The sequence below is a fragment of the Periophthalmus magnuspinnatus genome, chromosome 3 (genome assembly GCF_009829125.3).
Source record: "Periophthalmus magnuspinnatus isolate fPerMag1 chromosome 3, fPerMag1.2.pri, whole genome shotgun sequence".
Lineage (NCBI taxonomy): Eukaryota > Metazoa > Chordata > Actinopteri > Gobiiformes > Gobiidae > Periophthalmus > Periophthalmus magnuspinnatus.
Window position 1 is genome coordinate 12,351,080 of NC_047128.1, and position 23,244 is coordinate 12,374,323.

Sequence of the window (23,244 nt, forward strand, 5' to 3'; positions counted from 1 at the left end):
CCCGGGAGCAATATATTCTACTGTGACTGGTAGGTTCGTTCAGCTCCAGCTTGCACTAAAAAGGAACCTTTCACACAATGCATTAAAGTGTCATTTATATAAATCTCATGGTCTGCACTAACATTAAACTTTCAGATCATCCTGCGGGTCACAAATTATCGTTTCACGCGCCACAATTGGCCCATGAACCTGGACCAGTGGTTTAGTGGGATACTGCCAGAGGTAAATATTCATAATAATTTTATATAAGTTAAGTGGCAGTTTGTGAAGAAAAGTAGAAATATAGGTAGTAGTGAGTTCTGAAACAGAATCCCCCTACTGTCATCAATCAGTTGTATCCAAAATGCTGCTAATTTACAACAAAGATATTTTTTTCGACAATTTAAATCTTCATAACAAAATAAAGGTGTTGCAATTTATTTTGACTAGTCAAATTATAGCTGTTCTGTAATTACATGTTTTGCCCTCACATTGTGGTTACTAGGTAACATACCTCTACATGTCAATTATATCCTTTGCACAAATTACAAAACTGCAAAAGGCCTGATTTTTTGTTAAGGTTTTATAGAGAAATGAGTGTTAAATGCACTTTAAGTACAGTTTTTTGGCAGCAGTACTTGTACTTAAGCATATTTTAACCATTTTATTATAACTATAAGTACAAATGTTCAGTGCGCTTTCCGCCATTGGCCAATTTCTGCAACTATTTCAACATCACCATTTTTAGTAAGGCTCTTCCTAAGGGATTGTTCAGGTATCATCACAATTTGGATTTATGTATTGGTAACGATAATATTTTTTAAAATGCATGTTCAAAAATCCCATTGACCTACTGTAGACAAAAAACAGTATATGACATATCATCGCTTCATAACTGTTGCCTAGTGATGAGTCCTAAACCTTAAATGTCAACGTACACCTACAAGGAAGTTTGTGCTTACTTTGAAATTAGTGATGAACAATATGAACCAAACAGATGGTCCTTAGAAAAAAACATTTATTCATCAAAGTACAAAATATTGACCAAGGCAATAGTGACAGTTCATTTACATAAACAGGTCCTTTCAGCAGATAGTGTAAGCTGTAAACTTGGTGTATTTTAGCATAAATTAAGTTTAATTTTTACATCAGATGCCCTTCCTTTTCCATTATACAAAGCTACTCATTCCCAAGTAAAAGAGTGGGTTCAATAATTTTTGTGTTCAATACATTCTGTGTTACTATGGCAGAGTGGTTATCCTGTCTCCTCCCTTTCAACAGGAGGCGGGAGTGGGTTAGACTCCTGATCTCTCTGAGTGGAGTGTCCTCCCTGTGTTGCCAACATCCAAGTGGAACAAGATAGGTGAATTATTTATAAAATCTGTTAACAAGCTAGCAGTGTATTTAGCTGTTGGAATCCTCTTTCTTTGTAAATACAGCATTTTGTGTTAACTTTTGGGGTACAAAAAATTATATTGAGGTGTCAAAATAAATAAGGCCTAGGTTTTGGTCCTGGTTCTAGTCCGGGTTTACAGCCGGTCTTGCCTCAGTCCTGGTTTGGATAATGCTTTCTTTAGCCTGAAGTAGTCTCTCTAAACATGGGCTCCTTATGGTGAATGAAGGTGGTGTACTGTCTCTAGGGGGCGCTGTGAGGAAGTCAGTGCTGGATGATACGGCATTGTCCTGCGTCACTGAGGGTGCAGGGCATTCTGGAAGCGGGGGGCGGAGCCAGTGCAGAGGTGCATCGTGGGAACTGTACAGCCACTCTGGACCCACTGGACACAACTGTGAGGCAAAAAAAAAAAAAGACCAAATGTGTAATCATAACACGAAGTAATATTAGGGTTGTCATTTAAGTAGTTCCATATCTCCTCCTGGTTCCTCCTCTGTTACATAAGAGAGACATGAGAGAGGCAGGTGTACCTTCTGTGTCTTACAGACGCTGGGGTCTTTGATGTGAGGAAACCAGGTCTGGAGCATCTCCTCGATCTTCAGCACCGTGCTCAGGAAACGACCCCTAAACGAGAGAGGGAGAGATGAGGAGGAGAGCGGGGAAAAGGAGAGAGATGTAGGAGAAGGAAGAGTAGGAGGGATGAGAAGGAGGTGAGAGGAAGAAAGAAGGGACAGAGGGAGGGATAGGTGGGGAGGAGGAGGAAGGAGAAAGAAAGAGGACAGGAAGAGACAAGAGAGAGAAGATAGAGAAAGGGCAGACCGAGACATGGAGGCATTAGATATTAGGGTTTGATTAAATGTTAAAAGGAAAAAATAATAAACATTTTTAAATGTCAAAGCTACTACAGCCCACTCACTTTGCAGTCTGCGCTGGTCCCGGAAGTGAATTTTCCATTCATTTGTTTTAATAACTTTGCGATTTATAACGTTTCAAAAACAGATTTTAAATAAAATGACAGGTCTTGTGGCCATTCGTTACCACAGACCTGATTAGCCCTGAGCTTTCAAACTTGTAATATTATTTTTTCTGGAAAGTTGATGGAAAAATAAATAGGAAATTTACTTCCGGAACCTGGAGGGGGAACCGGGGCCATCCCCTGGATTTGAGGACAATAGAATTCTGTGAAAAGTACGCATATCCAGTTTCATAGCCCAGCAGCTTCACTACATGCACATTTATTTTTAAACTGAGAAAATGATGTCAGTCATAAGAACATTTATTATTGTGGAACTTTTGATTTAAAAACATGAAACCAGTTTAGCATTAGTATTCAGTGTTTCATCTTGTAAGATGTGATGACTTTAAACCTGTAAATACCCGTACATTCCTCTGTCAGCAGTCCCAGACTGACATGTGCAAACACTGTAAATCAGGCGCTTTTATTATCAGCAGCAGACACACACACACAGACCCAGTCAGATGGACCTACCCTATCCGTGTCTGCTCTCAAACCATTACATAATTCCCCAGCTCGCCTCTGACTGGTCCAAAATGCGGAGTAAACAGTCACATGACCTGCAGCGTGCTCAGATACACATGTCTCCGTGGAAACATGTGACTCAGGTCCATTCACGGGATTTAAATCAAACTAAGGCCCGCCCACTCCACTGACGGATACGCCCATTTCACGGCTAAGACCCACCCACCACCATAGCTCACACATGCACAAGTTACACACTGCAGACTCTTAGGTAATAGTTAGAGGCGGGTGATATTGACAGAAATTAATATCTTTATATATGTTTGAATTATCCCAATGTGCAAAAACATGTCTGAATGTCTGCATTGTATTTAAAACTCAAATCATCAAATCTATTCAATACTAAAATGTTGTAATGAGAAATACAGTTAATTTCCTTCTGTTCAAAGCAACAATTTTGGAATTAGCCTTTTTTCAATATTCCTCTCCTCTCTATGAAAAGTCATGCCTCATGCTTGATTAATATGACAAGGAAACAGTGTATATTACATAGTGTTCCTTTAATACATTACATTTTAACCTTTGCGAAGTAGAACTGTGATCATTACTGGACTCCTTGATAAATATCTGATTAGTTAAACCCCAGATCCACATAGCTGATATAAATAGAGCTGCATTCCTCCAGTCACACTCACGTCTGCTGTAAAAATACAGTTTAGACTGAATACTGGAAAACCAAATACTCACGTTATTGTAAAAGAGCACATTTCTTGTGTAATTGTACTTTTTTTTACATTTACTTGTACTTGTAATTAAAGCCATGTAATTGTAATTAGCTTTTAAAGTGTTTTTCAGTGTTTTAAGTCATGTTTTGTTTAAATGACAGATCTAAAATTCTACTCAATTTGTATAAAACATAAAAAGTAACTAGCACTTTGAGTAGTAGTTAAAGAGGGGCTACTTTACTTCTCTCGTGTATTAACCGGTAACACATATCATTAGATTACCATGTTACATTTTATTGTTCTGAAAATGCTTTATTTGCTAAAAATAATATATTAACATGTTTTATAAGTTTCACGTTTTTGATGCTCTGAGTCTCCCCTCCCTTTGCTCTCCACACTAAGTCACTCTCCCTTCACAGCACAATCACAACACAATCAGCATGCATCTCACTAATAAAACTACTGCACATCGCATTAGCTTTTGTATCATGTATCATGTTTTTATACATTTATGAAAATGGCAGTACGGGTCTTTGACAGGATCTTACAGTCAACCCTAAGGAGGGTTCAGATAGGCCCCGAGAGAGATTTCTAGATAACTGAAACATGGATGACATCTAAAACCTCTTCAGGCATGTGTTTGTTGAGGGAAAAAAACATTATAACATGGTAGAAAGCTCATAAAAGTTAATTTTGCATAACCCCTCTTTAAGTTCAATTTTGGCAGCAGTACATGTAATTGAGTACATTAATATCCATATAACTGTGATTTTACTTGAGTACACATTTTCAGCGCTTTTTCCACCTCTAGTAATAACATGGTATAGACTGACTACTGTAAAAATCCAATTTAGACACTGTAAAAACGTGATGGTGTAGACTGGGTCTGGTTTACGAGGCGTTTGGGAATAACTCGTAAAGTACAGTGCATGTGACCATTTTATATACTCGTGTACAGCAGTAGAACAGCCTCATTGTACAGAACATGCTCTGTGGCTTCAGGGACAAAAGAAACATCAAAGGCTCTGTATCCTATTTTTTCCATGTAATTGCATAAAAATTTGTCTTGATATATTGTATAAGCAGCTTTTGAGGTCAAATCCCGCTCTTGACATAAAAAAAAAAAAAAAAAACATCATTGGTTGAGCAGTCAGATCCACTGACCCACAGGTTGCGATGCGATTCCAGCCATCACAGATGAATGCTGCTGTTGTTGTGTCCTTGGACAAGACACTTAACTCACCTTGCCCCCAGTGTCTGTGTACACTGGTGTGTGTGAATGTGTATGTGAAAGGGTGAGTGGTTCCTTGATGTAAAGGGCTTTGAGTGCCTTGAAGATGGAAAAATTACCATTTACCATTTAAATTGTTGTGAGCTTTACCGTAACAGCAAAACTCCACTCTGGTCTGGAAAGTTGTAAAAAGTGCTTATAAACTCATCATGGTGAATAATTAGGATGCTCTGAATGCATAATGTAAGTGAGGAATAACTGGAACACTGCAAAATGTTTAAAAAGAACTAGATCTGTTTTTCCAGCTTTTAAGACAGTACAAATCAGGTACACCACCTTTAATTCTTAGCTTTTTAAATAACATTTTGAGGATTTCGAAAATAAAACTTAATAGAATTACAGGGTTTCAAGTAAAAATGTTTTCCTGATTTTAAGACATTTCTGAACACTTATACACTTATAATATTTTGAATCATTTGCTTAAGTGCTATGGTGATGGAGGACCGTTGCTATAGCCTGTAACCCAAGAATATATCGCCTATGTTTCTTTACAACTTGGTGTCTTATTCAGTTTCACAGTAAGATTCTTCTGTAGCTGTCTTGGGGCAGACTGGCTAAGCTGTGGCTGCCAGTTTGCACACATAGCTCCTCCATCAATCACACTTAAACATTCATACAAGCAACATGGGAACTATTTTGCCGAAGGACACAACTATAATATGTAACAGAATGGTGAGAATCAAACCACCAACCATCTTCTTAGTGGGTGTTCAACTTTGATCATTTAAAGTACTTTTTTTGTCCATTAATGCATTCGTCTGTTTATAAGTTTGGCGCAGGATTTCACAGTCGTTTGCACCACTTTTATAGAGCGCTCCATAAATCGTACAGTGACGGCGGCTGTGTGAATCTGCTGACACTAATATTTGTCTAAGCTCAGACCTGGTTTTGTTTAAACCAGCGGGACTTTATGAGTGGAAATCTCCCCATTTTAGCCCCTCTCTCCCTCTCCTTTTGGGTTTCCTGTTATAGGCGCCATTTTGAGGACTTTTGGCCATTCAAGACATTGTATATTTTGGTGCTGAATTAAGGCTGATATAACACTACTGAATCAAAATCACAAGTTGAATAGTCACAATTAGCAAATCACAAGGACTGCAAATAATCACTTTTCTGTGCAAATAACAGATTATCCTGTATCTGGTAAAAACTCTGTTAACCCTAGAAACATGTTCTGAAATCATAGACTGTACAAAGAAATGGACTAAGTGAGAGTGACGTCACCCATAGCGTCCGGCTCCAGTCAAATGAAACTCATCGAGGCTAGAGCAGTTATAGGGGCCAATTTGGAGTTGAGTTCCATATTTATAATGCCAACCGCGAGTATCATAGCTACTAAAGAGCCAATCTGGAGCGAGGATGTTGAAAGAAACAACCCTTCCCACCCCCACCCTCTGGTTTAGATTTTACGGCTAAAATAGTGAAATAAAAATACCAGGATCACATAGACAGGTTAATACAAACATTTTATTGTTCAGCCCTATTTGAAATTGTTAATTGCTATGGCAATAGAACTCAGTATCTGAAGTAAAAGACAAAGACGGAAAAAGACTTTTAGGCTGGAAGACTTTTAGGTGTTATACTTCAAAACAATTATTCGAATAATGTATTGAATTATTCTGTCAACACCAATCACTCAAACACTACATTCATAGATAGGAGTGACATCTCTTGCCCAAGGACACAAAAACAGTATGTATTGGTTTATGACTTGGGACAAAATGTTTTATTAGCACCTGAGCACGAGCATGACAAGCTCATGACAAAGCGGCAATTTTGAAAGTGAAAAATTCAGTTTTCAGATTCAAACTGTCCAATCTGGTGTTTGTGTATTTTAATGACCTGGACATAATGATATGCGCACAAGGGTCGTGAGGGTCCTTTATCACTGCTTGCAGTTTTAATTCAAATTGATTTTAATGTGATTGTGAGTTAACTTGCAGCCCACCTGTGGCATTGCTGACAGACAGACATTAACATTGTAATAGTATTTAGGACAAATAATAGCTTTAATTGATGGAATTACCTTAAAGAATTAAAAGCTTTTTTTTTATTGTTTTAATTGTAATAAGGCAGAATAATCACATGCAAAAATATGTTGCCAAATATTTTTTTAAAAGCAATGTTTTCCCAGAAGAACTCTCTTCGGGTCGTGTCGGCCATATTACAAGGCTGGATTTCTGCACAGAGAAAGCTGCTGCAGACGACAGACGTTTCAAACAAAGAGGAAGCAGTTAGGGCCTCACACCCAAAAGAGGTCTGATGAGGAAGATGAGAGGGGCATAGCTTTGAACATGTCACAACTTGAAATGGCCTCCAAAGCTGCTCAGGCTTTAGATGCCAGAGAGGAACATCTGCTCCAAGAACTGGAAAACTTCAGGAAGCTTTGAGAAAGAGACAGTGAACAGCACCAGGAGGACAGGTTCAAGTTAACGAAGCAACTGCAAAACCTCAAATCTGAACTATACACAGTGAAAGAAGAATCTGAGGAACTGAAATGTAGAATTCAGTTGAAAGATGGCGCGATAAACCAGCTTGGGGAACAGCACGAGGAGGAAGTTAAAGGTACTGAGGAAATTGAAGCAGATAATTCTAGCTCATAAAACTCAAATGGAGAGAAAGGACAGAACAACCCAAGAACTTTAAACTGAACTGAACAAAGTGAAAGAGGAGAGAGGAGCACTTACAGACCAGTCAGATGAACTGATATACCAGCTTCAGTCCAAAGATGGTGCTACTGAGGTGTTGCGGAAACAGGCTTGTGAAAAGAAAGACATGTTGGAGTAAATTCCAAAAGATTCCTGCCAAAAATCCAAAAGTGGAAGAAAGAAAAGCAGTCTCCAGAAGGATGCTGCCAATCTGAAATCCAAACTGCAGGAAAATTCTCAACTGGAACGTGCACTGGCGAACCTTAAAACGGTCTGCGCTAGAACATGAACTGGAGGCCAAACAACAAGAGGAGGTTGTGCAGACAGTCAAGATGTTCCGGCAAATCCAGCCGGATTCCAGAGAAGACAGCCATCTTAAAGACCTGTGAGGAGCTGAAGGTAGAGTGCTCCCTGCAGTGCGTTGGAGCAAAAGCTAAGGAGGATAGAAGAACAGCGCTCCCTGCTGGAGGAAATGAGCAGAGCACTGGAGCAGAAACTGGAGAGGAAAAAGACAAAGTGGTACAGAAGACAGCTGTACGCCTAGACCTTCTAAAAAAAAACCCAAAAAAAAACACACCTTATCTGTAATTTAGTCTATTTTATCTGATTAGACCTGAAGGTTTGGGGTCATATCTGGTCGTACGCACAACACTGAATATTATCTTGGGGGTACCTGGTGGGAAAAGTTAAATAACACAGGGCTTCACCAAATTGGGTCAAACTTGACTCCAAAACCTACCCCATGTATTTAACAAACTTGCCCTAGGGTTTTTATCAGACAGACCCCAAACTGAGACAGCAGGACATATTTGGGATCAAAAGTTCTTAAAATACTTTGGAAATAAATGTTGCTGTCAAAATGGTACAGAGTGACAGTGGCTATTTTAAGTCAAATGCCAAGCCAGGGTTGATAGGTAGCCCTGACAGAGGATTGGCTGCAGACCTTTCTATTAAAAAGACCCCATATGATCACTGATTATTTGAAAAGACTAAATCTTGATTTGTTTAAAAACTGATTAACTGGACAAAACTTGTGAATGGCATCTATTTTGGATGCACAACAACAGTATGATTTGAACTAACTTCCTTCTTGAACGATGGCGAATTCTTACTGACTGCAACAGAGTCACCCCCAATGTAACAAACTACTGACACTTTGCAGCCAATTAGCAAACACAACCTGACAAGTGTTTACATTGTCTGAAAGCTCAAGAAAAAATGCAAAAAGGATTTAAACAACATGTGATCAATACGAACGTTCATGGTCCTATTTAGGTGACAGAGCAGTGCCTCCAGTTAGCTTCACCCGAATGTTGACATTAGCTGTAACAGTAGTAGTAGTAACAGTGTATTCAGCAGATCTTTAGGTGCCATTGGCAGCAGGACTGATGTGGTTTAGTCTTGGTTTAGATCTGGACCACAGACGGACAATTTGTGTGGTCCAGGTCTGATCCAGAGACCCAGGTCACGGCCGACTGCAGCCCCACGAGAGGCACTGACCCTGGGGTAACTTTAGCAGAGGGATAGGGTAAGCTTAAGGAGAACTACTGTCTGAAGGCATCTGTTTTCAATGCGGTAGATCCAACTCTTTATAAGGATTAGTAACTCCACATGTGGCTTCAGCTGTGGAAAACTAAACATTAAACTGACAAAACAGCTTTATTTAGTCACATAAAGTTTACTAGCGATGAAATCATGTGTCAGATTTTATACCTGGATTTTAGGAGTTGTGTTTTCTCAATAGTAAAATTTCAAACTTGATTTCGATACTAAGGAATAGAATCGATACTCAATAGTGGTTCAAATACCACAATGAACATAAAAAAAACACTCATCAACACACATTTAGACAATAGAATGTGATTTTCAACATTAACTGATAGTACTTTCTTTTATATTCCCATGGAAAAAATGGAAAAAATTCCCCATTGGAAAAAATTATAAATCCAAATTATATCCAGTGTTTTTTTCTGTAGCTCCTATGTCCTGAAAGGGCTAGGTGACATGAAAATAAAATCATTTTCACAATTTTAAATTCAAACAAACACAAGTGGCTTTTAATATTAATTTCCTGAACATGAGCTATACAGAGTTTTTATATTTGCCATTTTAACCAAAAAAAGGTCAAATTTCTTTCTCCAACTCTGCTCCAAACCACATGCTTTTACTCATAGAGGATTGGCTGTAGACCTCTCCATTAAAAAGCCCCTTGAACTGACTGACTGAATTAATTGCGCAGCCCTAACCTTGAAACAATATTATAATGTTGTTTCCTGATAAAAAAAAATAAAAAAAATATGCATCATACTTTTTTTCTTTACATTAATACAGTCCCTTACTGCCCTAATATCCCTGCTCCCTGGTTCTCTCAGTTAACCCTGTGCGTCTGCTGTCCTTGATAATGTCGCCTCTGATTTAAACCTAGCATTTCTGGTGCTTCCTGTTTTTGTTTCAGCCTCTTTCTGCTCTATTGTCCCTCAAACCTACTCCTATATCTGGGATCAAACGGTTTACATTCAGAGGAGGTGGCAAGGGGCATTATGGGATTGTTTGTAGTCTACACAGGGGGGCAGTTAGGAACAGGACATGACGAGAGAGAAAGGAGGTTGAAATTTATGATATAATTGTAAACTTGGCAAACTGGGGACATTTTTATTCATTTTTTTTTTTATTTTCTTAATAACAGTGGTGTTGTTTGGTTGTCAAACGTATCGAAAATCAGATACTAATCAATACTAAAAATAGAATCGAAACTAGATATTCATTTGAACAGGTACTGATACTAAAAAAGTCACATTCATAGCCCAGAAATATACCTTTCCTGAATAGCTTTAGAATGTAGTACTTTCTTTTCTATTCTCATGTGGCCTTATATCTGTGTAGTCCCTCAGTGGTCCAGGTAGATTCCATAGTGGTCCACGTCTCAATAATAAAATTTCAAATTTGATACTAAGAAATGGACTCGATACTCAATACTTCAAATATCACAATGAACATCAACAATACTCATCAACACACATTTAGACAATAGAATGTGATTTGCAACATTAAATGGTAGTACTTTCTTTTCTATTCCCATGTGGCCTTATATCTGTGTAATCTCTCAGTCGTCCAGGTAGGTTCCATAGTGGTCCATGGGCATAATTGTACTTTATGTGTCTTATATTTGTTCTGACACAGCTCAAGATCATTCTAAAGCTATACAGGAAAATTAATTTCTATCTTGTGACTGTGACTTTTTTAGTATTGATACGTCTTCAAATGAGTATCTAGTTTTAATACAAGCTCTATCAAAAGCATATTGTGTAGAGAGACTTGTACCTATTGTTTATATTGTGCAGAGCTGTGGTGTGTTGTGCCTTACCCTGGAGCTGGATTCTGCAGGACGCCCAGGATCCTTTGGATTCGGTCCATGGCCAAACTCTCCTGGAAACTGCTCAGACCTGAGACACAGAAAATCACTATAAACCTGATGAACTGTGAACTGTTACTTAACCTTTAAAACCCTCAACTGATATTAGTAATAGTTTTGCCTTACACTTAGTATAGTGGATTACTGGCCTGGGGTCTCAAAGTGCTACACTAATGCCATTACTCTTTGGCTCTAAACTTGATGGTGGTAAGGTCACAGTCACAGCTGCCCTGGGGGAGACTAGGGCCAGACAATATGGCAAAATATGTATATCATGACTTTACTGGAGACAAATCACAATTGAGTTTTTATCATGATTCATGTAGACTTTGTATTTTTCTTATTATTCTTTAAGAGGTAAATAAAGAAATACTATACCACAATGTGACGATAAGACCAAAACAGCATATTGTCAGAGGAATGAGATCACAATTAGATTTGTATCTCCATACTGTCCAGTCCTGGGGCACATGCATCTGTACTGCTGATTATAACATCACTAAAATGTGACACAGTTTAAACCCACTCATTAAAAAAAGACCCGAGACCTCGTATTCAGAGCAGTGTAAAGCCACAGTTTGAAGTCTGTTTACATAACTGCTGCCTGCTCTGACCTTGAGACTGACTCCTGAAGAGGCACGTGCAACACAAATACAACTCTTATGAAAGCTCTTGTTGCATGTTGCATCATATCTGTAATAAATATATCTTTATCAGTTATCTAAAGCAGACATGGTCAAGTCAATTTAAAAGCAGAACTCACAGGGAAGTCTCTCTCCCTTTTGGCAAATGAAACATCAATTCATAATCAGTTATTGAAATAATTATTATCTAATAAACAGTTATCTGAGCTATTCACAGACTCTAGGTGCTCTGTGTAATCTTCCACTGAATGGGATTAAATTGACATAAGTCCATGGAAACAAGCGGCTCACAATTAAAATTTTATTTATCTTTACTTATACAGGGAGAGCCCAATAAGAGGGCCAAACAAGACTTTTTCATGAGCGTTCAGTTAAAATACAGAATACAACTAACAAAAACAGACAACACAATTAACTCCATTTAAAATATTAAAAGCAGGAGCAGATGTGATTATAACCTGTGACTACAAATGTTTATCACCAGATTATTAAAGAGCAATAGTGACACCAATGATTCCAGTTTACCTTATGCATTCAGAGCATCCTAATTATTCAACATGATGATTTTTTAAGCGATTTTCACAGTTTTCTGAGACCAGAACAGTGTTTTGCCCTGACGGTAAATCTAGCAACGACTAACTGCTAGCTAACCATGTACTTTCTGATTGTGTGACAGTAAAACCCTTTAAAAAAACATAATTAGATGCAGACAGTACACAGCTGTTTTATATTTACCTCAAGAGCTGCTTATACAATATATCTGTACTTGGGCAAGACACACTAAATCAGCCTTTTTTATTGTTAAATGTTCACATTTTTATACAGAAAGTTTCCACCTTCAAGGCATTCAAAGTAAATATCAAGGAATCACTTACCCACTCACACACATATCATACACCAGTGTACACAGACAGTGGGAGTGAGGAAGGTGAAGTGTCTTGCCCAAGGACACAACGACAACATTCATCTGTGGGAGCTGAAAACGCACTGCCAACTTGTGGGTCAATGGATCTGACCGCGCAACCAATGATGTTTATGTGGGATTCAAACTGCCAACCTTAAGATTAGTGGACAAACGATCTACCAACTGAGCTGCTGACACCCCAAAAAACCTAAAGTTCTTTTATATTTTTAAATACAAAAAAATCTTATAAGGTTGCATAAGTGAAAAAAAAGTGAAAAGTATTCTAACTTGCTCTGACACTTTCCGTTGCACATAATAGCAGTACCTCCATGTTCCAGGATAATAATAGTAATCATTTGTGTTTAAATATCTTAGAGCAGCAGGTAGGTACAGAGCATTACCATGACAACGACACTTACGGTCAGAGTACCTGCCTGACTTCAGTCCTCTCAAAATGGCCGACAGCGGGGGGAGGTAGCACTGCAGCTCGGAGCACTGTGGAGGAGATAGAAAATAACATATATAATTAAGCAGCCAATCACAGACAGGCAAAGTCTGTAAGTACAGGCCTGAACACAGAGCACTGCTCATTACTGTGTCTAAAGCAGAGAGCAGCTTACATAATGACTGCTGTAGTGACATAAGCACCAATTACCACTGCATATAACAGAGGATGAGCCAAGGCTGTGGCGGATTTGGGTTAGCAGAACTTTTATGAAGATAAAGATTCACTACATAACTTTTCTGTTGGAGGGTCTGTGTATGTGCTGGAGATGTTATTACTTTGCCCAGTATGGCTGTTATGGCTCTAGGACTCAAGTTCTTTTCATTTGTTAGTATTTGCTTGTTAGTATAAACTTATGTTTAGTGTAAGAATTAATCTGTCCCCTTTATCCCATGAAATCCTGGCTGTGTGAGCCCTCCCTGGTGATTGGAGGACTGCAGGTGCCCAATCGTGTTGTTCACCTGCCTCCCCCTACTTAAGAAGATTCAGCACACCAGTTCGGGGCTGCTGGCCCGTGTGGCCAGTATGCCATTCTGTATGTGTCTCATTTAATTTGTTTGTCTCTTGTTTGTCCTTGTGTCTAACTTTGTGTGTAAAACACTAGTTTTGTTTTGTTCTTGTGTCTTTTTATTTTGTCACTCAATTCTGTTTGTAGGCTATGTGACTCGTGTTTGTTTTGGGACACTCGTTTTGTTTTCATGTTATGTGTCCTTCATTTAATAGGCCTACGTGACCAGTGTTCTGAGAGACTAAATTTGTTAGACTTGATATTTTTGGTTTAGGTTCTTTTGTTTCCATGGCAGGACTTATTAGTTAATGGGAGTTAATGGGAGTTAATGGGTTAATAGGAGTTAATGGGATATTTTAAAATGCATCAGAACGGCTAACACTGCACCACACTGTCCAGCTTCTTAATGTGTCCCTGACTAATAGACTTCTCATTAAACCCAAATGTCCATTTACAAGCCCACACATCTGACACCACCATCACAAAGGCAGCACACAAGCATCACTTCTTTAATGACCAAAGCTGATACACCATATGGTAGAGCTATTCCTCCTCAGATCCTGGTTTAGACCCGGGACTTGACCAGGACCTTGAAAACAGGCACCATCTGATCCTCTTTCACTGATACTATCATCGGTCTAGCACTGTACACTGGGTCAGTTTAGGTCGGGATAATACTGAGAAGCCCAAAGTACATTAAATATTAACATTAACAAGAATCCGGCATTACAATCATTAGACAATTGCCTGCCCTGTATCTATAAGCATGCAGGACATGCACACACTCAGGAGATCAGGAGTCTAACCCACAACTTCCTGGTGAGAGGGAGGAGACAGGATAAACACTCTTGTTTTACCTCAAATTGGAACCCATTACATTACAAATGCAAATTGCATAGTCTTACGCTGTTGCAGGAGCCATTTCCAATTCCAAATTTAACCTTTTCGATCCATGCTTCTTAAACTAGATCTATAAGGATGCAGAACATTGTAGTGGACCAATTTCATTTAAGGTATTTTAGTATTAACATTGAACATATTTAGTTGTTGATTTACCTTTTAAAACACTTTGTGCACTCTCAAATGTTAATGCTCCTGGATGTCATGAAGGCATCCCGTTACATCTGGTGTAAAATTAACACAGCATTTGATAAAAAGAACATCATGCCAGCAGTGAAACATGGTGGTGGTAGTGTCATGGTTTGGAGCTGCTTTGCTGCTTCAGGATATGGACGACTTGCTGTGATTGAAGGAACCATGAACTCAAGCCACCAGTTCATGACCTCAAGCTGAAGCACCCTTGGGTTCTGCAACAGGACAATGATCCAAAGCACATCAGCAAGTCCACTTCTGAATGACTTAAAAACAAAATGAGGGTTTTGGAGTGGCCTTGTCAAAGTCCAGACCTGAACCCAATAGAGATGCCATGCCATGACTTTAAAAAGGCGGTTCATGCTCAGAAATTCTCTAATATGTCTTATTTAAAAAAAATCCTCCAAAGAAGAGTGAGCCAAAATTCCTCCACAGCAATGTGAAAGTCTGATTGCCAGTTTTCGCCAACGCTTGACTGCAGTTGTTGCTGCTAAGGGTGGTTCAACCAGTTATTAGTTTTAGGGAGTCATTACTTTTTCACATAGGCCATGTAGGTACAAATGGCTTTTTTTCCCGTAATAAATAAAATCACACTTAAAACTGCATTTTATGTTTTACTTGTGAGTTATCTTTGTCTAATATTTAAGTTTGCTTGATCTGAAATGGTTAAGAGTGACTAAGGTAGAGAAAAAGTAAGAAATCAGTGAGGGAGCAAATACCTTTTCACAGCACTATAGTCCACTCCACTGCACTCCACTTCAAAATTAGGACTAATGCCATTAGTCCTAATTTCCACATCTAAATGCAATGAGCACCCAGCACCCACCTAGACACTTAGAGCTGATTCACTTTGCACCTGTAACTGAAATAACTCCCCAAGTGATCGTCATCTACATGCTGCCTCGATGTGTTACCTACTAAATTTCTAAAGTCTGTGCTCAACAACTTGCTGTCACCACTCGCTTGCATAGTTAACATGTGAGTTCAATCGGGACCATTCCCAAGAGCTTTGAAAACTGCAGTTATCAAGCCTCTCCTAAAGAGGAGCAGTCTTGATGCCACAATATTGAACAATTGCCAACCAATCTCAAATCTGCTGTTTTTAGGTGAAGTCCTCGAAAAAGTTGCTTACCAACACCTTGTTAACTTTCCCCAAATTAACAACTCCTTTGATGTTTTCCAGTCAGGTTTTAGACCCCACCACAGCACTGAGACTGCTCTTATCAAGTTGACAAATGACATCTGCTTGAACACTGATGTAGGCAAAGTCTCAGCCTTGATCCTGTTAGATCTGAGTGCTGCCTTTGACACTGTGGATCATGGGATCCTCTTACAGAAACTAGAAGACTGGGTGGGCATCTCTGGTCTGCAATAAACTGGTTCAAATCCTATCTAGAAAACAGAGTATTTTGTTGAAATTGGAAAATGTCTCATATAAAATGTCCCTGACCTGTGGGGTGCCCCAGGGGTCAGTTCTGGGACCCCTGTTGTTCAATTTCTACATGCTGCCGTTAGGCCAGTTAATACGCAGTAATGTGTCCTACCACAACTATGTAGATGACACTCAGATCTATGTCTCACTGGCAGCAGGTGAATATGGACCAGTGGATTCATCAACAGATCAGTGTGTGGATGTAAAACAACTTTCTCCAGCTAAACTAAGACAAGACTGAAGTCATCATCTTTGGCCCACAGAAACATAGAGAAAGTATTAGCAGTTACCTTCAGTTTCTTTCTCTAAAACCTTCAAATCAGGCTAGAAATCTAGGGGTAATAATGGACTCAGACTTGAACTTTAACAGCCACATCTGCAGCTTTTTACCACCTAAAAACATTGCAAAAATCAAAGGTATAGTGTCAAAGCCAGACTTAAAGACCTATCCATGCATTTGTCTCTAGTAGGTTAGAATACTGTAACGTCCTGCTCACTGGCCTCTCCAAACGAGCTGCAGTACATCCAGAACGCTGCTGCTCGGGTCCTGACTAGAACCAGGAAGTACAAGAACATAGGTCCTGTACTCAGGTCTCTGCACAGTCTTCCTGTGGCTCAGAGAATAGACTTTAAAGTAGCTCTGCTTGTGTATAAGTCTCTCCATGGCCTAGCACCAAAGCACATCTCCCACATGTTAGTGCCATATGAACCATCTCACACTCTGAGGACTTCAGGGACCGGCCTCCTGCTGGTGCTCAGAGTCAGGACTAAACATGGGGAATCAGGATTTCAATTTTATGCAGCTAAAACCTGGAACAATCTTCCTGAAGATGTGAGACAGGCCTGTACTTTGACAATGTTTAATTCCAGGCTCAAAGCAGTTCTGATAAGATGTGCATATGACTGAAAGGTTTTTATTCTGCACTCTTTTTAATGTTAACTTTATGATGATTATTTGTGATTATTTATGTTTTGATTTGTCTGATTTTAATGTCTTTCTTATTCTGTAAAGCGCTTTAAATTACTTTGTGTACGAATTGTACTATACAAATAAACTTGCCTTGCCTAAACAGGGACTAAATTTGGAACTAATCCTGGACTAGACCAGGACTAAACCCACACTAAATCAGGACTAGAACAAGAACCAAGTAAGTCTACACCTGGGATAAACTCTGGAAGGCACCCTCGAATGCACATAGTAAACTGAATCTGGACTGAAAAGTATACAGCAAAATAGAGATTGGTCGATATGTTTTATGATTAAGCTCTGCCAATATTTTTGGGCCAACATATAGAACTGATTTTGATTATTTTCGCAAATTCTGCAACTTAAATTTACTACAAACTCATCCACAGACCTTTTTGTCCCATAAACCTATAACAGATTGGTGTTGTCACATTTGGTGTGGTTATTTCTTCACTCCAAAGTGCAGCCGGTATAATGTAATATATAACAATTCAGTCAGTAAAATTGCGATTCAACAGCCTGAGTCATTTAGATATCAAACAAATCATGTTTTTGCTAACAAAGTAATACATCACTTAATTTACGTGAAAGTTTACAAGTTCAAAGTTTACAAGTTTTTTTGTTTAATCTGTACCTTGTGTGAAAATAGTTCATTCTCTGTGTCGTCTGCTGTGTTTTCGGTCCGTTTCCTCTTGCAGCCCTTCAGCAGAGAGTTGGTGGAGTGTCCCCTGTGGCAGACGTGGGTATTACATTCGTAGAGGTCGTCCCTGCTTCTGAGGGGGGGTCCCGGGGGAGTACAGGGGGCAGAGGGGGCAGTTTTTGGGCTGTCCCGCTCCTCTTCGCTGGGCACACAGTCACTGACGGAGTGTGACATAGTGAGGCTATGCAAAGAGGAACTTCATATCTGCAAAATATACAAGAGAGATACAAGATGGATAATTGAATTAACTGTAATTAGATAAAAACTCCTTATCTGTATGTTGTAATATTGTCAAGATATGAAAATTTCAAACTCACTTTCAATACTCAATACTGATCCAGACACTACAATAATAACACTATTTAGACAACAGAATGTGATTTTCAACATTAAATGGTAGTACTTTCTTTTCTATTCCCGTCCCTCAGTGTTCCAGGTAGGTTCCATTGTGGTCCATGGGTGTATACTAGTCTATGTGGTCTTATAGTTGTTCTGATACAGCTCAAGATCATTCTAAGGCTATTCAGGTTCATTTCTGTCTTGTGACTGTAGCTTTTTTAGTATCAGTATCGGCTCAAATGAGTGTCTATTTTTATTGATTAGTATCTGATTTCCAATACTTTTGACATTCCCAGAATGTTCTATCAATTAGTTTCTCATGAATCCTGAACCTGATCAAATTGTTAGAGTAACAATGGAACTTTCTAAGTGGGGGACCATAACCTACCTGTCTCCATAGAGATGTTACTGCTTTGCCTTGTAAGTTCCACAGTATGGCATGAAACTTGTCTACCTTGCATTTATTCAATTTTTATTCTGTTTTGTTGCTCAAAATGCCTTTAAAAATATGCATGCTCTCCAAAGATCTCACTTGTAACTTTTCCTAGTGTGTCACCTGCTTGTCCTCATGGAGGTAGATACTTTTAATGCCATATTATGGAAATTTCCAAACAAAGCATGGAGAAAATTGCAGGTTTCCAATATTGTACATTTAGAATAGTTTTTGGTTAACTCTGCTTAATGATTTTATTTCAATATTATCATTTGTCACTATTTACTTCAGCAATATATCGCACTTCAAAATTTGTTATCGTGACAGGCCTTGAAAAATAAAATGTAATAAACTTAAATGTTCACTTTCACAAGCTCCCATTTGAAACACTGTAAATAATAAGTTCCTTTTCCATAAATATTGGAATGTTTATGTTAGTACTAGTAATACTGTGTTATGTAATACAGGGTCTTGCATATTTATTTTACTGCTTAAGCTTTTAATGCGTGCAGGTCGTACAACACTTCGCCTATTGCTCAAAGGTGTGGTCCATCCGGTTTGAAAACTACAGTAAGAAATGTAATTGTATCTATGTAATCATAATGATTGGAAAGATTCTGTCAGGATCCATTTCAGTGATGCATCCTGCTACGGTGGAAATGGAATAGACTTTACACTAATCCAAAGAGTAGACTGCAGTATCACCATATCATCTTTGTATATTGAAACATATTGCATACATATATTGTGAACCTAAGCTTAAAGCCACAGTATGTAACTTTTAGACAAAAAAAATATTAAAACGAAAGCATGTTTTGTTTTGTTTTTTTCATTTTGTTTGTGTTTATTGCACTGAAAAACATGTGTCCTCATGGTGAGCGGGCTTGCATCTCCACAAACCTGACTCTTATTTGGCTTTCTCTTGTTTTTGCTTTGGCTATAACATTTCACAGTATGACATAAAACATATCTATTTTCATGGAGAATGTGCCAAAGTACGGCTTTAACTTTCTATTTCCATGTATCAGCAGCTGATGTGCCACCTCCACAAAGCTACATACTGTCGAGCTTTAAGCAAGTACCAACCAATAATTATCAGACATGCATCATTTGTCTGAATACATTACATAACTGGCATTAAACATCATCATCTCCATGGAAACAAGCAGGTAACACCACCAAACCAGGTGAAATTACAGGTATTTCTTAGCAAGATTAGCTCCTGTAACTGAATTAATGTCAAGATAACCATGCTGAAGAAAGATGTGCAATGAATACAATTTGAATCAAGATTAATTCGCTTCTGATGGTCAGAGATCAGCTTGGGTATTTTTGATGGACAGGTCTACAGCCCATCCTCTGTCAGAAGCATGTGGTTTGGAGAAGAATTCATTTTTATTTGTTTCATAATGCACTAAAAAACACAGGTCCTTACTGTAAGCGGACTTCCATCTCCACCAACCTGACTCTTATTTGGCCTTGTCCTGCTTGTTTCCATGGAAATGTTTAATAATACAAAATAAAGACCAATGTCAACTTTAATGCCAAATAGTGTACCTTTATAGGCAACACAATAACATCTCCATGGAAACAAGTAGGTGGGAGACCCTTTAATTTAAAATGTACTTGCAATTTTACTCTAAGTTTTAAGATTTATTTCTCAATAGCTCCTAAAACACAATAATATATAGTTCAGCCTTCTATGTGTTCAGAGCCTCAGGCAGTGACAGAGTAAACAGAAGCATCTGACCTTTATGAATCTAATAGTATTCCCACGTCACAGCAAGGCCCCATCCGCATGTGCGCGCCATTACATAAGACTTACTGTAATACCTAGGCTCACATTTACAGGGACAACCTACTATTACTGAACAGTGTTGTCATGATACTAAAATTTCAAACTCAATTTCGATACTAAGAAATAGACTTCATACTCAATAACAATTCCAATACTGCGATGATATTAAAAAACACTCTTTATTTAGACAGCAGAATGTGATTTTCAACATTAATATTTTCTTTTATATTCCCATGAGACCTTATATCTGTGTAATCCCTCAGTGGTCCAGGTAGGTTATATAGTGGTCCATGGGTGTATAATAGTCTATGTGTCTTATACTTGTTCTGATATAGCTCAAGATCATTCTAAAGCTATTCAGTGAAAGGTTCATTTTTGTGAATGGGACTTTGTTAGTATCGATGCATATGAAAATGCATATTCACAGGCCTTTCACAAAAGTACAACTAATCGATTAATTGTAAAAAATGTATATCTGTATTTTCAGATGAATCAAAATTTAAACAACCCAACATACTCAGGTAGAGATATACTACATGGAAAACTCTGAATCAAACAGCTATCCTCATGATGTGCATAGAGGTGCAGATCACAATCAAATCAATGTCATTTCCACAGCAAACAAAAAAACTATAATCTTGTTATTATAAAAACTATGCAAACTAAACTGCGTACCTCTGCAAACAAGCTCTAAAATGTACTTTAGCAGTTCATATTTCAGTCTCAAATGTGAATGCTCTCAGATGAAGAAGTTTAAAATGTGAACTCTCTTGCTTGGCAGGTTCTGAATGCTATTTCTCTGTGTTTTTTTTATACAGAGGGTAAAGTATTGGGCTGGTGAAGTTTGTATTCTAGATTTCAGGCAATGAACTCCATTATTCTGTTCTTAATACTTAATACTAAAATTCAGTTGTATATCCAGCCCAAAACTGTTTAGATTTTGGGAAAAATAAATGGCATTCGATGTGTGAGTGTTGGTGGTGGTTTGAGGAGCAGATGGTGGAGATTGGCAGCTTCAGTCTACCCCAGGGCAGCTGTGGCTACAATAGTAGTTTACCCCCACCGAGCGTGGTGTGAACGAATAACGCACTGTAAAGAGCTTTGGGTGTCTTGAAAGGTGCAAAATAAATCCAATGAATGAATGTATTGTCCATCCAAAAAGGTTAGTTTGGATAAAACAACAACAGATAAACCAGGATTAAACCAGCTGTAAGGCAGGACTAAAGGGATGTCCTGCTGCTGGATCAAAGGACAAATAAATGCAGTATATTGGGATGTTTGCGACCAGGCCATAATCAACCATAATCTTTTGTCTTAGATCTGTACAAACTGTTCTGAAATATGGTTCTTGTATTATTTTGTCTGTTCAGATTTCAGTCTTTTTATCAGTTCTTCTTGACGTGTTCAAAATGTGAACTGTGAACAAAATCCCATTCTTAAAATATAAATCGCAAATCTAATCTCAATAGTTATCCGAAAAAATCACAATTATTTTTCTCACATCGTTCAGCCCTGCACAGCTTCAGCATAAATCAAATATTTAAAATCAATTTTATATATATATATATATATATATATATATATATATATATATATATATATATATATATATATATATATAGCCTTTCAACCCAGGAGTACACCAAGGTAGAAACATGCGGAATAAAAAATAAAAAAAACAATAATGTAATGATTTTAAGCTGGTAACTGAATTGTAAAAGAAAAATGAACCCACAATTTGGTCATACAGATTGTCCCAAATGTCCTTCGTGTAACTTGTGAGATACAAACCTGTATGTAAAGATGATTCCCTGGCTTTTATTCCCAAATAAGCTTAAATCACATTCATATGAATAAGATGGCAGTGTCTTAATAATCATAAACTCAATGAATATGGTTTGAAATGTGAAGTATTTAAGCCTTACATGATCTTGATTGCATCTGCCCTGCAGCACTCTGCACATGCCTATAGTAACAGCAGCATAGTGCAGTGTATAGGATCATCATATTACCTTTGGCTCTCCCTTCTTAACTGTGCCACCCAAATGGATAAAATATCAAACTACTACATTCAGTATATGCAGAATTTGAGCCTGTTACGTAAGATTACAGACTTTAAAGTTACGCACAACTGGAAAACTGAAATGTGCAAATCTATAACAGACTAACTAGACTAAACAGAAAGCATTACTGCGGCTAGGAATGAACAGTGACCAAAACGCACGCATCCTTTCTCCAAATTTGACGCAATCGAGGCTTAATATTAACAGTATGTGTGGTTAAATGTGTTTTGAAATTATATCTGGCTAATTTAGTTTTTAAAAAATGACTAACTGGCTTGCGTAGAACGGAATAGGCTACACAACTTGGCTATGCGATAACCAGTGCGTAATTTTGTAGTTTTAGCAATACATTGGCAATAATTATTACAAGAGAAATGTAACATCAAGGTAACCCAAAATAAAAAGGGACAGATCTATGTAAAAAGCAGCTTACTACTAACCTTGGTGTACAATCTCAATCCTTGGAAGTGTACGTATCCGGTGCGTCAAGCCGGGCAGGAGGCTCGCTGTCTGGGTGAAAGAGTCGTGTGTAAATCCGTAGTGTGTGGACGTGCCGACAGATGCATGTGCCGCGGTAGACTGGTGATGGAGTGTGGTGCCATGAGGGCGGGACCAGGCGGAGGCACAGCCGGGAGGGAGAGACCTACAGGCGGGGAAGGGAAGGAGAGAGGGGCGGGGACAAGGCGGCCAGTGTTAAAGCGCAAAATGCATCCCCAAGAATATGGCGCCGATACCGAGCAAAACAGCAACCAACAACAACTACAACTGTCCAATTTTGACCCCAACTATTTTCAGCAAATCTGGACTTTTAAAAACAATACGCATTATAGATCTAGGGTTCACGATAAACTGTTTAATATTAAAATGTTATTGTTTAATTCCATGACAAACAGGAGAGCACAGGTGTGTTTTTTCAGCAAAATACACCTGT

At 38.4% G+C, this 23,244-nt stretch overlaps 1 protein-coding gene across 1 annotated transcript; it reads right to left on the reverse strand.

Annotated features, from left to right (window-relative positions):
- Nucleotides 1-1,002: 1,002 nt before the first annotated feature.
- LOC117392093 (circadian-associated transcriptional repressor-like) lies at nucleotides 1,003-22,899 on the reverse strand. The gene is made up of 6 exons (XM_033990078.2): nucleotides 22,754-22,899; nucleotides 17,615-17,884; nucleotides 12,896-12,971; nucleotides 10,881-10,959; nucleotides 1,903-1,996; nucleotides 1,003-1,764 (listed from the first exon to the last, which is right to left on the reverse strand). The coding sequence occupies exons 2-6, from the start codon at nucleotides 17,852-17,854 to the stop codon at nucleotides 1,498-1,500; spliced, it is 756 nt and encodes a 251-aa protein (XP_033845969.1). The 5' UTR covers nucleotides 17,855-17,884; nucleotides 22,754-22,899; the 3' UTR covers nucleotides 1,003-1,497.
- Nucleotides 22,900-23,244: the final 345 nt, after the last annotated feature.

What these genes read in the sequence shown, in the direction of transcription:
- LOC117392093 (XM_033990078.2), bottom strand. Translation starts at nt 17,854, where the DNA reads ATGTCACACTCCGTCAGTGACTGTGTGCCCAGCGAAGAGGAGCGGGAC. An exon ending in GTCAGGCAGGTACTCTGACC is followed by an intron (nt 10,960 to 12,895) that starts GTAAGTGTCGTT and finishes TCTGTGTCTCAG; the next exon opens with GTCTGAGCAGTTTCCAGGAG. An exon ending in GCGTCTGTAAGACACAGAAG is followed by an intron (nt 1,765 to 1,902) that starts GTACACCTGCCT and finishes TTTGCCTCACAG; the next exon opens with TTGTGTCCAGTGGGTCCAGA.